This window comes from Paroedura picta, chromosome 8 (assembly GCF_049243985.1).
Source record: "Paroedura picta isolate Pp20150507F chromosome 8, Ppicta_v3.0, whole genome shotgun sequence".
NCBI classification, from domain to species: domain Eukaryota; kingdom Metazoa; phylum Chordata; class Lepidosauria; order Squamata; family Gekkonidae; genus Paroedura; species Paroedura picta.
Genome location: NC_135376.1, coordinates 25705549 through 25720990, shown reverse-complemented (window position 1 = coordinate 25720990; position 15442 = coordinate 25705549). Strand labels below are relative to the sequence as shown.

Sequence of the window (15442 nt, the reverse complement as noted above, 5' to 3'; positions counted from 1 at the left end):
GCTACTGGACTCTACTGCAGCAATTCTGAGGATTCAGCAATTTACACTGATGATAACAAAAGGGGATGGCTGAGAGAGAAGTGCAGTTATGCAGTGCATATACTCATGCAATTAGGACAACAAATTAATTTCACTTATATGCTGCCTTTAACCCAATGGGTATCCACCAGTTCTCCTGGTCTGCATTTTATCCTCACAACAACCCGGTAAGGTTAGGCTGAATGTGTGTGACTGGCTCAAAGTCACTCAGCAAGCTTCCACGGCAGAGCGAAGATTCAGATTTGCTTCTTCAGACCCTAGTCTAACCATTGCACCAGCAGCACATATACAGGATTTTTATTTATTAATTTATTGATGCAACAAATAGCTGTAATGGGATTCTGATTCAGGGAACTTATCATTGAAATAATCCTAAACAGTTGCGGCACTGGGACCCTACGTCCTAATCTCACAGCCTCTATGATTTTGGCTTTTCATAGGGATGTTTCAGCCTAGCATTCTCAGTATACATGTGCCAACACTTATAAGAAGAGCTTCCCAGCTCCAACATCATCTGGAAGTGGAGATTAGCTCCGCAACCAGACCAAGTGCCTGTTTGAGCCTAATTCCCCATGTGGAAAAGGTCCTAGTGAACTTTCTGGTACAGTGGCTACTTCAGTTTGCCTCTTCCTGGTTCATGTCTGATACTTTAAACATACCACATTGTTTTATTTATTTATTTTTACAGTTTGCACAGCACCCCTCCTTGTGGACAGGCTTGGGACAGTTTACAACATAAAACCAACAGCAATGGACATAATTATAATTCAGTAAAATCATAACAACAACAACAACATCAGTAAGAGTAAGGACCCTCCATCCGCCCCCTACCCATCTCTCTCCAGAAACAGCTTTGTTATCAACTTTTTGGTATGGCCTTGCAGATAAATGTTGCGCCACTGTGCTGCAACCAGCTGGCACATGTACACATTTAAGTTGCACACAGTGCCATGTGATAGTGTGTGGGAAGTGTTGACTAAGATATTTCTGAGCAAGACCCAGAACATGGTCAAAAAGTGCATGATGCTGTAAACGCATTTAGATTTCTGCTGGGGATAAAAATGTATGATAAACAAACAGGATTAATCCTGTTTGACTGGCTGTGCTAAAGGCACTAGCATCTTGATCACACATTATTGCCTAAAATCATGACTAAATGTCTGATTTGGGAAACGATACACTTTTTACATTAGCTGAATAAAAGACCAAGAATTTGCAGACATGTGTGTGAGTAACACAAAGTCCTGTTTCTACCTCTGAACCAGACGCTCTATATAAATATTTTGAGACTGTGCAGCACCTCAGACTGAAACTAAATATGGCCATGGTGTGCTGATGAACTCCCTACACCCTCTGCAATGGTTCTGCTTGAAAGTGCAGGATGTGCTAATATTTCATGAAGTCAGTGTTGGCTTGTGAGACCAAAAAGGAAATGTTGTCTGCTTTGTCCGCTTTATGCACATCACATCAAAAGTGGCCAAATATTTAGAAGTGGGTGGTAGAAGTCTCCCCTCCCATGACACTGAGATATGCAACATCATCACCTGGTTTTAAAAAAATCCTATTAAGCCTCTGTTAAAAGGCACTTTTTTTCTCTCCAGGTGCTTGGCAGCCTGAACTTTAGTTCTGAACAACAGCCTTGTTCACAAGGCTAGATCTGTTGGTTAATTATGTTCGTCATATCCTAAACTTGGAAGGCTCAAATAGAGCTATGCCTTTTAGATGTCATTTCACTGTAGTGTGTTGCTGCTCTTTCAGGTCTCAGGGTAGATATACAATGAATTCAGGGGAATAAATGTGTGGAGGATGGTGGGAATGTAGCAGCTGGCTCCTCCTTCAGCCTCCATTACCCATGATTCTGTACAGAACCTACATTCACATAGCTGGGACATGGATTTGCTGCTCATTTACTAAAAGATGGATAAACATGTATAGGTCAGAGCCAGCATGCACGCCACCACCACCTCCATATATAATACACTGATTATCCATATTATGTCATGTGCACAGGACACTGTCAAGCTACAGAGAACAATACTGGTGGGATGAAGGCAGACAAACAGAAACAGTTGCAAGATTGCCATTGGTGTGCAGGATTTTGCTTCAACATCTCGCTTTATATACTTACATTTAGCATATCTAGGTCAAGTAAATCTGTGTCACAGAGACTGCAGCCAGTTTCACGGGACCAGCCGTTAGGGATGTAATTTCCAAAGTAATTGAGAAGAACCTAGGAGGGGTTTTCAATAAAAATAAAATTATGATCAACCCTTCTTCTGTGGCACCTTACATGGGGATCTGTTAAAGCAGTCTTCCCCAACCCCTGGCCATGGAGCCCTCAGTACCGGGCCGTGATGGGGGGGGGGGGGAGAGGGAAAGTACATACTAATTAAAACTAACAGAAAATGGGTCAGAATAGCATGCGATGTAAGCAGTCCTTGACAGAATACTAGCACACATTTATATCATTCTTCTCACAGTGGAAATGAAGTCATCCGCACTTACCTTAGTTGGGCCATTTCCATGAAGAGTGATGGGCAAAGTGTCATACAAGGAATTCTTGGCTCTGGCTTTTCCTTCTTCAAATTTCAGAACCACTTCATCTGCAGCCCATCAGTACATTAATAACAAAATATCAATTGCAGGTTACTCAAAAAGGGGAGTCAACGTTCTCTGCATCCCATTGAGAAGATCTATACAAATTCATTTTAAAATGCTTTGTGTAGTTCCTGTAATTTTGCCTACAATTTTGAAACTGTTAATTTTAAAACGTATTTGTTTATTGGACTTACAGGCTGCCCCTCTCTTGCAAAGTCTTTGGGGCGCTAAAAACAGTCAAAAGGGTCCAGACATATATAAATTAAAACAATAAACCCCTAAATATATAAAAATTGAATTCTATTAAAATTGCCCTACTTTATCCCACTAAACCAAATTCTCGACTCTAGATATGGTAGTGGTGATGGAGGGGTGTGGTCAAGTGGGGAAGGATGCCTGTATTGATGTTTCTATGTGTGTTGTATGGGCCTCAACCATGTGCCTGGTGGAAGAGCGCTGTCTTGCAAGCTCTTTGGAACCTTGACAACTCTAAAAGGCCCCTGATCTCTGCTGGCAGTTCATTCCACCAGGCTGGTGCAGAGCAAGCACACTTCTTTAGGGCCAGGGACTATCAGCAAGAGTTGTTAAACTGTTAGACTGCTAAACTGTGCCTATGTGTTCACTAGTAGCATCAAGTGGTCACTGGTGATGTTGCAGTGGAAAAACCATGAGCACATGCTCTGGGGATTCCTTTTTTAAGGTGGCCTCCCACCTACTTCCTGCTTCTTCAGGAAGAAAAGCCCCATGTGCTTTGCTGAAGCAAGCATCCTTCATTATGGCTCTCTGCTCTCTCCATCTGCTGATGTGTGGACATGCAGTCTGCTTGCAACCCTGCTATAGAGGCTTGCAATGTGCTGCTTGTGTAACTACTCTTTAAGTTTTTGTACTGTGATTCAGTAAGACTGAAACAATGAATATGATATCTATATTTGCAAATAATATTTCCCAGTAAAGATTATTCTCTCTTAAACCTCAAAGCACTGTGATTCTGGATCTATGCCTCATCCACAAAGATAACTAATAACTGTATACTTTCAAAATGCTCTACTTTGCAGCTCTATTTCTCTGGAAGGAATCAAAACCTAGCCAGGTGCAAAAGTCCAGACAAGCAGTGCACTATGAAATTGACCCATGATCTAACAGGGTAGTTCACATCAACAGGAATTGAATCTGGGTCTTTCACACCTACATGGGCACTAGTATGATACTATCAAGAGGCATCTACTTCTCTGGAGTTTTGAGGAATTGATATACTGTTAGTCAACTCTTCTTTCATTAACCAGGATCTGTCAAGTATCATTTTTCTTCTGGGAATTGTTCCTGCAAAGAGATCAGGTAATACTCATTCTCCTCCCTCAACTCCGTCCTGTTCCGGTCATCTTTACACCGCCCGTGGCGCCGCGGGCGCCACGGACTAAATAAAACAGTAAGCCCTTGGAAGGCGGGCTGTGTCCGGGATGAGGAAGGGTGCCGATTGGCCCCTTCCTCATGACAGACTATCGGAGGGACCAATCGGCAGGCGCAAAGCGCCTGCCGATTGGTCCCTCCGATTCCTTGCCGGAGCAACTGCGAGCCGCGCGTAGCGCAGCTCGCAGTTGCTCCAAGCCAGCCGGCCTCTAAGAACCTCTAAGAACCTCTAAGAACCTCTAAGCTCTAAACCTCTAACCTCTAAGCCCGCGAGCCGCGCCCGCAGATTGGGCCGCGCCCGCGGATCGGGCCGCGCCCGCGGATCGGGCCGCGCCCGCCGGCCGCGCCCACGGATCGGGCCGCGCCCACGGGCCGCGCCCGCGGATCGGGCCGCGCCCGCCGGCCGCGCCCGCGGATCGGGCCGCGCCCGCCGGCCGCGCCCGCGGATCGGGCCGCGCCCCCCGGCCGCGCCCGCGGATCGGGCCGCGCCCGCCGGCCGCGCCCGCGGGCCGCGCCCGCCGCCGCCCAGGGAGCCCCCGGCCTCTAAAAACGCATCGCCGGCACACGAAGATGGCCGCCGGCAAGAAGACCGCGCCAGGGAGCCGCCCGCCGAAGGAGCTGCCCGCCGAGAAGAAGCCACCCAAGGAGCTGCCCGCCGCGAAGGAGCTGCCCGACGTCGCTACAGCCCTCTCACCGGTAAGCTACCTTTCCTCACCCTGCCCTCGCCAGTCCCTCGCTCTCCACCCCCCTGCTAGGGCCCATTGTATTTGGAATGCAATGGGCTCTTTTACTAGTAAGTAAATAAAGTGGGATTTAACTGCTCAGCATCAAGTATGGTCCTTGTTCAGATAACCACAGCATCACTTATTTGTTCAGTTACACTGGTGGTACAGGAAAGGATAGAGACTTATGCAAGCCCAAGGGATTGCCTCCAATCTCATTTCAGGGTTATTCCAAATTAAATAAAATATACAAGTAAGCCCTAGGGAATATTGGGTTTAAATGTTCTTAAAAATATTCCTCAATACGTACATGCAGAGCAACAAGAGGGAATTTTGACAGGCATAAACAAAACACACATTGCTCAACAGGCGTTTCAGGATACATACCAACTGCTCCATTTAGAGTCTGGAAAATATTGCACTTGTGATCCAAGGTAATATTAATCTGTTCCTAAAAGGCAAAAATAAAATAAAACAAAATGAACAGCAAATCCATTAGATTGAGTTTTACAACATCCAGAACAATATTAATCACACGTTTGGCTCCAGCCATTTTCCCCACCTCAATTTCACCCAGATCTCCTCATGAAAGCAACCCCCGTCCCATATGGTTTTTGTATACACAGCTCTCATGATACCCAGCACAGCCCTTTTTGACAGCCAGCGAAAATCTCTCATTCCATTTTATCAGCAAAAAAATCTGGCTGGCTCCAACCCAGTTACAGCATGTGTCTTTTGATAATTCATCTGGAGACTTTCAGCTGTCCAGCCTGCTCTTCTCAGTGTTTCCTGTATCTCCACTGTTCTGAATGTCATGTACATTTACCCATTAGTAACATGTGATTCATTAGGAAAAAAATGTTTATACGTGTCTAGTATCAAGGGCTTGTTTCTGTTTTATAAACTAAGCAAATGGAGTTCATGACTTTCCAAACCAGGATGACCTGACAGAATATTGAAAAAGGTACCTGCCAGGTTCAGCTAAGAGATTAAAGTTGCTAACCACAAAACAGAAGCTGAAGACAAGCCATGAGGCATATGGAGAAGTATTAGTTACTTCATTACAGATAGAACTGTTAATGAACTTGTTTTTTCTTTCTTATTTGGGCAAGAAGAGAAGGCTCTCTGAAGGTGCCACATTTATAACACCCTCCCCATATCAGCCCAAGTCACTGACAAAGTTTTATGGGGTTAGTAAGAGGTAAGTATGCCTCAACAGTAGCGTCTTTTAAAAAAGAAAGCTTGACTGCTGTATATAATGTTTAAAAGCATAAGAAAGCATTTTATATATAAGTGCTTATAAAATACAATTTAAAAAAAAATATATTTTGCCATCCTCTTAAAGGAGCTGTAAAGATAGATTGAATCCAACATTTAAGATTAAACTACTGGCTATATTTGATGGTTTGAGTTGTAATTCTAAGACGGTTTGACCTACAGGCTTTCCAAATGTTAAAACTACCTGCTCCAAGATGGGGAGGGTCAGATTGATTGGTGGGTCTTACTCTGTCTATGTTCTGAATAAAGTCATGGTCATTGTGCCTGAAAAAATCTGCATTATATTCCTTCCTCATTTTACAACCTCTCTTGAAAGAGCTGAAGTCCTGTATAGCCGAAGTCAGTAATCTGACAGGGAAAGAAGACTGAATCTAATGATTTGTTTAGTGGGCTTCTGTTACTTTGGGAGGAATGGATGGTTTTCAATGGTTATGCAATGACACTCTAGGCCTTCCCTTACTCTTAAACTCTATGATATATCCTCCAAAGTTCTATAGTGCACTTTCTAATGCTGTCATTTACTTCAAGGTAACAGATCACTGTAATCTGGAGATCAGATGTAATTCCAGATTACCACACCCCTCCTTGAGGCTGGTAGCTTTATCACAGGGGAGAAAACTAGGATGAGCCCACAGAAATAAATGCAGTAAATTCAGAAAAGATCTAATCATGCCTTCCTGGATGTTTCAACTGATCCCCAAAGAAGCAGAATTTCAGCACATACTGATGTACTATATATACTCATGATGTTCTGCATACCCTTTTTAATTGGTCAATGTACAGTTTGGTATAAAAAAGCTGATCATCGTCATTATCTTGAAGATCCCAGTGTTGTACAATTTTGTTTACATATGGAGCATAACCAATAAATCCTGAAAGAAATGAGAAATTGAAATAAATAAATGCTTTATTTAAAAATGATGATTGTTATGGATTTTTTCCCAAGCACAAAACTTCAAGCAAATTGTAATATTCCAGGAAAGGCATACATATATTTCCCATAAGTTTCTAACCCAAGGTCTTTCATGCTTTTTTTTGGAACTAATATTCTGAAGTCCTGCCTTTTCTTAAAATAGCAATAGAAATCTATTCATTAAAATTTCCTTTATATTACTAAAGTATACTATCAAGTCAGTCTGTTTGTGAAGGCATGCAATTTTCAGCTATGGATGTTTTCATTCATCATCGCAACAAGGAAGAAATCAATCTTTAACCTTCAACATTGCAAACAATTCTGTAAATCTGGATATATACAACTACAGACTCTGAAAACATCTTTTCAAGACAGGATCCCTGGAAATAAACAAAAGATCATTCTTTTTTTTTTTGTTAAACTCAAGGGGGGGCGGGTGGACAGAGCTCTCATTAAATCTCATATTAGACACTGATCTGACTGATACTTATTTAGCTACAGAAGGTTGCTGTGCTGTATGGGCCCCAACCATACCCTGGCACTATTGTAGGATTTTTCCACAGCCAACTTCAAAACATTCATTCTCATGAAACCACAGAGCTTACTTTAGAACATTGGCTTGGATCCAGCAGTAAATTTCCACTAATAGAAGGAAGGCACTCTACTGCAGACCATTGATTTGCCCTTTGTGTTGTTCCTGGGGGTACCTTGGCCCACAAGCATTTCAGGAGGTGTTTGGTGGCTATAGTGAGAGGGGGAGGTATGCAGTGAGCATGTCTTGCTCCACTGATGGGAATGTTTTTTTGTTAACAAAGGTTTAGCTTGGGATCCTAGACACTCTCTTTACAACAAAAGGTTCTATAAAGCCTTCTGGAAGAGTCTTGTTTTGGTAAACTCCAAATACTTCTAAACACCTGTTCACAAAACAGAATTGGCACAGTCCTAGGCCAGAATGTTTGCATTCAAAAGTAGATGAGGAAAAAACAACCTAAAACTGAACCTGAAAACACAGGTGTTGGAAAAGGAGCTGAGAGTCAAAGCGATTTGACAAACAGAAAGTCACAATTAAGTCACAATCAGAATTAAGGTCTTGGTAATCACCTTTAAGGCCATATGTGGTCTGGGTACAACCACTTTGCTGTCTATAGCCCCCCAAAAGAGCTCCATCACTCTATGTTCCATCGCACACAAAGAAGTACATCTGACCTCAACCAGGGCCAGGGCTTTCTCTATCCTGGCCCCCACCTGGTGGAATGAGCTCCCTGAAGAGACCAGGGCTCTGCCTGAACTTCCACAGGGTTTGCAAAATGTATCTCTTACATCAGGCATTTGGTTGAGTTCAACTGAGCCAACAATGACCCCTGGGCCCCCCAGAAACTCCTCCCCATGAACTGATCCTGACTAGACCAACCTTGGGGACCATAGTTGTCAATGCTGTCACCACTCATGTTGGAATGGTTGTATGGAAGTGTTGTTCAAACTGTTGTTACGGCTGGTTAAGACTACTGGTACTATTGAGGTGTTTGAAGTTTTTGAACTGTGCTTATCCCTACGTTCTATGTAAACTGCCCTGAGCCACAGCGGAGGGCAGCACATAAATAAACCAACAAACCAAACAAACTTGCCCATCATTATAATGCAATCTGTGATTATAAGGACAATCAATGATAACTGATATCTTGCTAGTAATTGTAAGGTTTTTAGGGATATGCAAAACCCGCTTGAGAAGGTCCTTTGGCTTTCCTACCAAAATCAGCTTGAGATGAAATTTCCAAATTAAATTATGCAACAGAATGTTAACCCCACTCTAACTTTCATATGTTTTCCTACTAAATAAACTGAATATTATAAGGTGAGAATTTTAATACTTGTTTGAAGATTTATAGGGCAGGTTATAACTTTTTAAAAACAAGTTACCCATATATGCTCAATCTGAAACATGCTCGACAGGAAACGGGTCTCTGTGAACTGACCTCGAATGAATGATGTTTAAAACTGGGCTTTAGCAACTGCAATATAACACTGCGGTCATGAAGAAGCATAATAAAATCAGAGTCCAGTAGCACCTTTAAGACCAACAAAGATTTATTCAGGGCATGAAGCTCACGCCCTGAATAAATCTTTGTTGGTCTTAAAGGTGCTACTGGACACTGATTTTATTGTGCTACTTCAGACCAACATGGCTACCCATTTGAATCTATTCTTAACGAAGAAGCATATTAGTTAAAGGTGCATTTTCGCAGAACGTATTACAATGAATGCAACATTTCCCCAACAGGAGCTGAAGAAACTCCTTAGTGCTTTTCTAACACTTCTTACCTCCTGCATTAAGAAATCGTTTCCCACTGCGAACAACGGGGTACTTGTCTGACAGTCTTTTGTCAGGCCATATCAATCCATCTGCTGCAAATATTACTTTGTGGTTAGCTTGCTGGAACTTCTTTAGCAATTCTTCAGATCCCCCAGCAAATAAAACATCATAGCTGAAGTTTAAACAAAAGGGGGGGGGGAGAGAGAGAGAGAGAGCGACTGTGAAAGGCATTTCCGTGGTAAAAGCAACAGGGGGAAAAAACTAGATATATCATATTCAGAATAAATTTCATATTCAAACTATTTCAGAGTCATGTGTTCTACCGTGGCATAGCACCACATCTATCTCCAGTTCACTTATTCCTCCTTCAGTTATTCTCACCTATGATTTTTCTTTACCTCCCTTTTAATATATTGTCATATGTTCCTATTTCCAATGGGAAGCATCTCTCTACAGAAACCTACTGGTACATTTCAGTTCTTCACCTAGTAGGCATCTGATTTGCTTTGACCTACATTGACTCCTGACTGGTTCAGATGCAGTCCTTGGAGTGAGCATTTGCTAGAGGCAATCGCCAAACTTCATTTTTGACACATGTGGTTAGCTCATGGGACATATAACAAAGTTATATCAGGACATTTCTCATACCTCAAAATAGCATAAAAAAATTCCTGGCCTGAAAATATACATGGAAAACTCTGGTGTGAGTTGATACAGTGATTTCCCAGAATGCTAATCCAAATTCATGGTTGCTGGTATAATGCAACCCCTTTTCCTTCACAATCTGTGCTTTGTTTTTTAGTTTAGGTGTTTCCCAGAAATACAGCATGGGCTCATGTTTTTGTGTTTTTTTTTTAATTCACTGATTTCCTGAGCAATGGCATATCTCCCTCCCAGTCAGATCCTTGCAAGGGAGGAATACAGAGACAAGCTTTGGAGATGAGCTACAGAGAACAGCACTTCATTTTCACTCCCTCCTTGATGGGTGCAGGGCCTTTTTTCTCTGAAATTAGGAGTGCCTGGGGAACCTTGTTCTGTGGCCTGTAGCCTTGTTCTGTGGCCTTGTTCCAATTCACTTAAAATGTGGCTAGTCTTTAATGGACAGACAACATTCCCCTTCTTATGATTTTGGTATTATTGGTTGGAAAGCAACCACCCCAAAGCTGCCAAGTCTGCCACAGGGAATAATGGAAGTGCTGCTGCTCTTCCTCACTTTGGCCGTTTACGCACTGGGAACTTCAGTGCCCCAGATCCCTTGTGGGAGCACAAATTGGGGGCAGATGAGGTGCACGGGGCCAAATGCTCCCCGTGTGGGTTCAGGAAGAGGTGGGGCAACCTGCCATGATTAAAACTTCAGCATGAAACCTCCAGTGCGTAAACAGTCTTAGGGAAACAAACAGCCTACTACAAGGAAGCACAGCAAATGCAGTTTTCAGCGTCAAGGTAAATTTTGTTTTGATTATGAGTCAGAGTAGGGAAAGGAAAGCGTACAAGTTTTTTTTGAATACTGGTGATCTTCTCTAGCTTCCCACAACTGGAATCAGGGGATGAACTGTACCGAAGAAGCATCTTCTTTAGAGTTATATAAAATGAAATCCCTTGATCCAATTCACTTGAAACTGGGAGGGCCTTTAGATTAAAGGGAGGACTATGTTTTATGCAATGAAAGGAATAGTTCTGAAGGAGTGGACCATGAAAAACCACACCAATTTGAGACCCAGGCTATGCCCTAAACAAACACACTCAATTGTCAATGCCCTACAAAAATTCTCCCCCAAAACCCTGGATATGAAAGTATAATGACATTTTCTTGGTGCACACTCCTAGTCTCTGTATGAGGTGCAGAGTATCAAACAATTGAGAGTGTTGATTTCTTCTTTCTGTGCACGTGTTTTATTTAGCTAAGTTTATTTTATCATGTAAAAGTTATGTTTGACTCAATGACATGGCAAGGTAAAAAGAGAAAGACATTAGGACCACACATTTTTGGTTCTGCCACGCCCGAACTTCTGAAAGGTATTGGCACTAACAGATGTAATTTTGCACGGTAAAATCCTAAGCGGAATTAGTGGTTTTATTCCAGAAAAAAAGCCATTATTATAGGTTTGAATTTGTTTCTGAGCAAGAAAGAAAAAGGTCAAATGAGGAGCGTATGCATTTAGTTCTTTGTAATAATGTCCTATAAATCCAGAAGACAGCTGCACACAGCTGCAACAATTTAGAAGTAGCATACTTATGTTCTTTCCAAGTCTTTTAAAGGGGAAAAAAACTTTCAGAGCTGATTTGCAAAATCATTCTAATGGAATGTTCTCATGCTAGCATTTTCATCTGTGGAATCGGCATAACATAGCTGAACCCTGAATTCAACTATTCCTGCTAATAACAGCATACTAATATTATAACAATATCATTGCTTCCTGGCCTTTTGGCTCAGATCAAGTGTTATATCATACAGTTGTCAAATTAGTACTTGTCTAAAAGAAACAGCTGCTGCAGCTACTGGAAGCATTTCCGGTTTCACGGAAGGAAAATGTATTTCATTTCTCACCATTGCAGGAAAAGACCTTTAATATAATTTAATGGTCAATACAAATGTGTTAAGGGTCCAACCAGATCAAAGGCCCATCTACTCTGGAATCCCAGAGCATTTAGTCCACTCTTCCCCATAGTGGCCAACCAGATGCCTCTGTAAGCCCCTATAAACAGATTCAGAGGCCAAAAGCTTCTGCAGCTGCTTTTCCCCAACAAACAGCATTCTGAATCTGGGAATCTGTTTAATCATTACAACCAGCATAGTGTAGTGGTTAAGCAGATTAGCATCTGGAAGACCCTCATTCAAAGCCTGACTTTGCCATGGAAGTTCTCTGGCTGAGCTTGGACCAGTCATTCTCTCTTAGTCTATCCTATCTCACAGAATGCCTGTTGTGAGGATAAACAGGAGACTGATGTTGTAGACTGGTGGTCCCCAACCACCGGGCCGTGGCTCTCTCTCCCCCCCCCCCCCCGCAGTAAGAAACTTCCCAGGCCGCAAGCAAATCGGCCGCAACAGCTTAGCTTGCGGCCCGGCAAGCTTGCGGCCCGATTAGCTTGCGACCCGGCAAACTTCTTTTTGTGGGGAGGGGGAAGAGGGAAGCATACGCGTTTGCGACATGTGCGGTTGCAAACGTGCATGCACGGCAGTTTCATGCAATCGCCCTCCCCACTCCCGCCGGTCCACAGCCTTAAAAAGGTTGCGGACCACTGTTGCAGACCACAGTTGGAAGAGGGAAGCAGGGTTTCAATAAAATAAATATTAAATGGGAGCCATTCACAGACCTATTACATGAAGGTGCCATCTGTAGAGTTCTTCCAACCCCACCCCACCCTGTTGTATTCCTGAATGCAATGGGCTTTGCCCCTAGTGTAGTTATATAATGGAACAACCCTGACCTGGATAGCCCAGATTAGCCTGATCAGATCTCAGAAGTTGTACAGGAATGGCCCTGATCAGTATTTCTATGGGAAACAACCAAGATATACTAGTGTTACTACACAAAGGAAGGCAACAGCTAATCACCTCTGAATGTCTCATGCCTTGAAAACCCTAGGGGTCACACCATAAGTCGACTGTGACTTGACAGGAAAAAAATTAAATAAAAATAACAGGCCAATAAATTAAGAACAGATTTCAGTTTCACTGACATAACTAAAACAGCTACTTGTATCAATAAAATTTTATTTTTGTGGCACAGAATCCAGCATTAATTCATGAAAGATGTTGGATATACTTAATATAAACTGGTAAAAATTGAGTTCAGTTTGCAAAAGTTATTAAAAGGGAATTCTAGGCCAAGACAGAAAGGCGCTCAGATCTCAATACCTGTATATTATGCTAGCCTGCAGCAAAAAAGGGCCAGATACCCTTGTCTATCTTAATAAAAATGCTTATGCTATGGAATTCCAGTGCCTTATAACTCAACCAAAATGTCTCCACCGATGGTTTCTTGATCCAGCTTGGGAAATGACTAGAGATTTTAGGACAGTGCCTGGAGAGGGCAGGAGTTCAGAAGGAATCTCTCCCTTGCTGGAGATCAGTTGTATTTCTAGGAGGTCTCCTGGCCTCATCTGGGAGTTGAGAACTAGATATTTAGTATTAGGTCTATGCATTGAACCTACCACATCCAATTATTAACCACAGAATCATGCTGCCGCTGCCAGTATTTTATATCAATTTATAGGCAGATATTCAAAACTGCCACCTGCATTAACTGCAGCATCATGATGGCACTGCCAAGATTTCATATCAAATTACAGACAGGTATTTGAGAAGAAATAGATAAGAATGGAGCATTAAGGATCTACAAAGCATAACGGAGCTCACTAGACAAGGAAGACAGCTGTCTGAAACACTGTTGTGAACTGCCTTTCCCTATTTACATTCCCTGGATGAAAACGATTACAGCGCAAGGGATTATCACAGGTTTTAAGACATGATGCTGTCACAGTACTGTATAGCGTTCTTTGTTTTTTAGAAGAAAAAGACTCTTCTTTCCTTATATGCCAAGAAATGGAAGTGCAATTAGTCAGCCTGATTATCCATGTTAGAATAATTGCACTGTGGCCTAGTCTGCACACAATAGATAATGCACTTTCAATGCACTTTGGAAGTAGATTTTCCTGTTCCACACAGGAAAACCCAGCCACGAAAGCATATTGAAAGTGCATTATCTATGGGATGCAGACTAGGCCTGTGAATGTAGTAAATCAAAGAGGCCACTATCGAGGCACAGAAACAATCACTGACTTAATTCTGTTCAAGCAAATGTCTACTAGCATAGCATCAAGTTGCTTGCATCTAACAATTACCTTCCTGGCAAATACAAAAGCAATTTACATGAAATGCAGAGGGTTAGATAGTGTGATGCATGGATAGGGGAAAAAAGAAAATAAAATTCTTTAGCACAGCCTTACTTCAGAAGGGATTGTGAAAGATCTTGCACACCATCTCTGTCTCCTGGACAAATTTGTTGCTTGTGGGATACACAAACAAGATCTTATGCACCACTCTCCAACCTTTCTCATCCTGGCCATTAGGGAGATTTTGTATTAGTGGAAATTCCATTGGAGAAGAAACAATGAGTGCAAGCAGATACTGTTGTGTTTTTCTTGTATTTTCACTTGTGCAAGAGCTCTAGCAGAAGTGGAAGTTTTGTACTGGATTACAGGTTAAGCAGCATATAGGAAACAGACTTTGGGAAGGGTTCCATGCCTTGTTTGTAAGAATTCTAGAGGCATCTGGTTGGCCACTCTGTAACACTGGATGCTACCAAAAAAATGGACTATCGGTCTTATCCAGCATGTCTGCTCTTATGGTCTTGTCCTTTTGTAGTCTTGAAATGGTAGCAGAGTGTACATAAAGTGTCTTCAAGTCACAGGCAAATTATGGTGACCCTGAAGGGTTTTCAAGGCAAGAGATGGACACAGGTGGTTTGCCATTGCTTAGTGGCCCTAGACTTCTGTGGTCTCTCATCCACAAACTAACCATGGCTGACCCAGCTTAGCTTCTGAGATCTGGCTAGCCTTGGCCATCAAGGTCAGGTTGAGTATAGAATTACTCCTAATTTAATAACCCAATCTTGGTGTATATTTTGGTCTTGTTCAGTATTTTCTTCTTGAAGTTCTTCATAAGTTTTGTTTTTACCTAGCAACAATTCTCTCTGCAGCTATTCAAATGTTTTTTCCTGTTCATACATAGCCATACTGGAGTGAAAACTACACCCTGGCCTTCTCCCTTCTCCCTCTCTACAGACTATCTTGCCAGAGCATTCTCTCCAGCTGCTGATACTTCAAGTACTCAGAGATCTCTGGCAGCCTACACTTTCCTCTCCTGTCTACAGTCTCCCCCAGCAGTATAAAAAAAAATCACTGGCAAAAGCACTGGATATTTAGCAGAGTAAATGAAGCGCAACAGCCTAATGCAGCACTCTCAAGCGTGTGTTTAACTTCTAAGAAAAGGCTTACTTCAATGTTAGGGAGAGGATTACATGGAAAGAAAACAACAAGAGTACTTCATCATTCTAGTTCTGGTGTACTCCATCTTGTTTCTTTTTCCCTCTGACCCTAGGAAGATGTTTTCCCCCAAAGCTCCACCCATTGTGTACTTGCAGAATAGCATGAACTATCTCCAATATATTG

The 15442-nt window shown here is 42.3% G+C and overlaps 1 protein-coding gene across 3 annotated transcripts in view; it reads right to left on the bottom strand.

Moving 5' to 3' along the window:
- The window catches only part of PLOD2 (procollagen-lysine,2-oxoglutarate 5-dioxygenase 2), a 79534-nt gene that overhangs the window by 23965 nt on the left and 40127 nt on the right, over positions 1-15442 (bottom strand). For all 3 annotated transcript variants that reach the window (XR_013233472.1, XM_077348753.1, XM_077348755.1), the window contains exons 4-8: positions 9277-9440; positions 6804-6916; positions 5154-5217; positions 2545-2642; positions 2168-2269 (exon numbers count right to left, since the gene is read on the bottom strand). Coding sequence is in view for 2 of the 3 variants with exons in the window: in XM_077348753.1 (XP_077204868.1) it covers positions 2168-2269; positions 2545-2642; positions 5154-5217; positions 6804-6916; positions 9277-9440 (541 nt within the window). In the remaining variant the exon portion in view is untranslated. The remainder of the gene's footprint in view (positions 1-2167; positions 2270-2544; positions 2643-5153; positions 5218-6803; positions 6917-9276; positions 9441-15442) is intronic.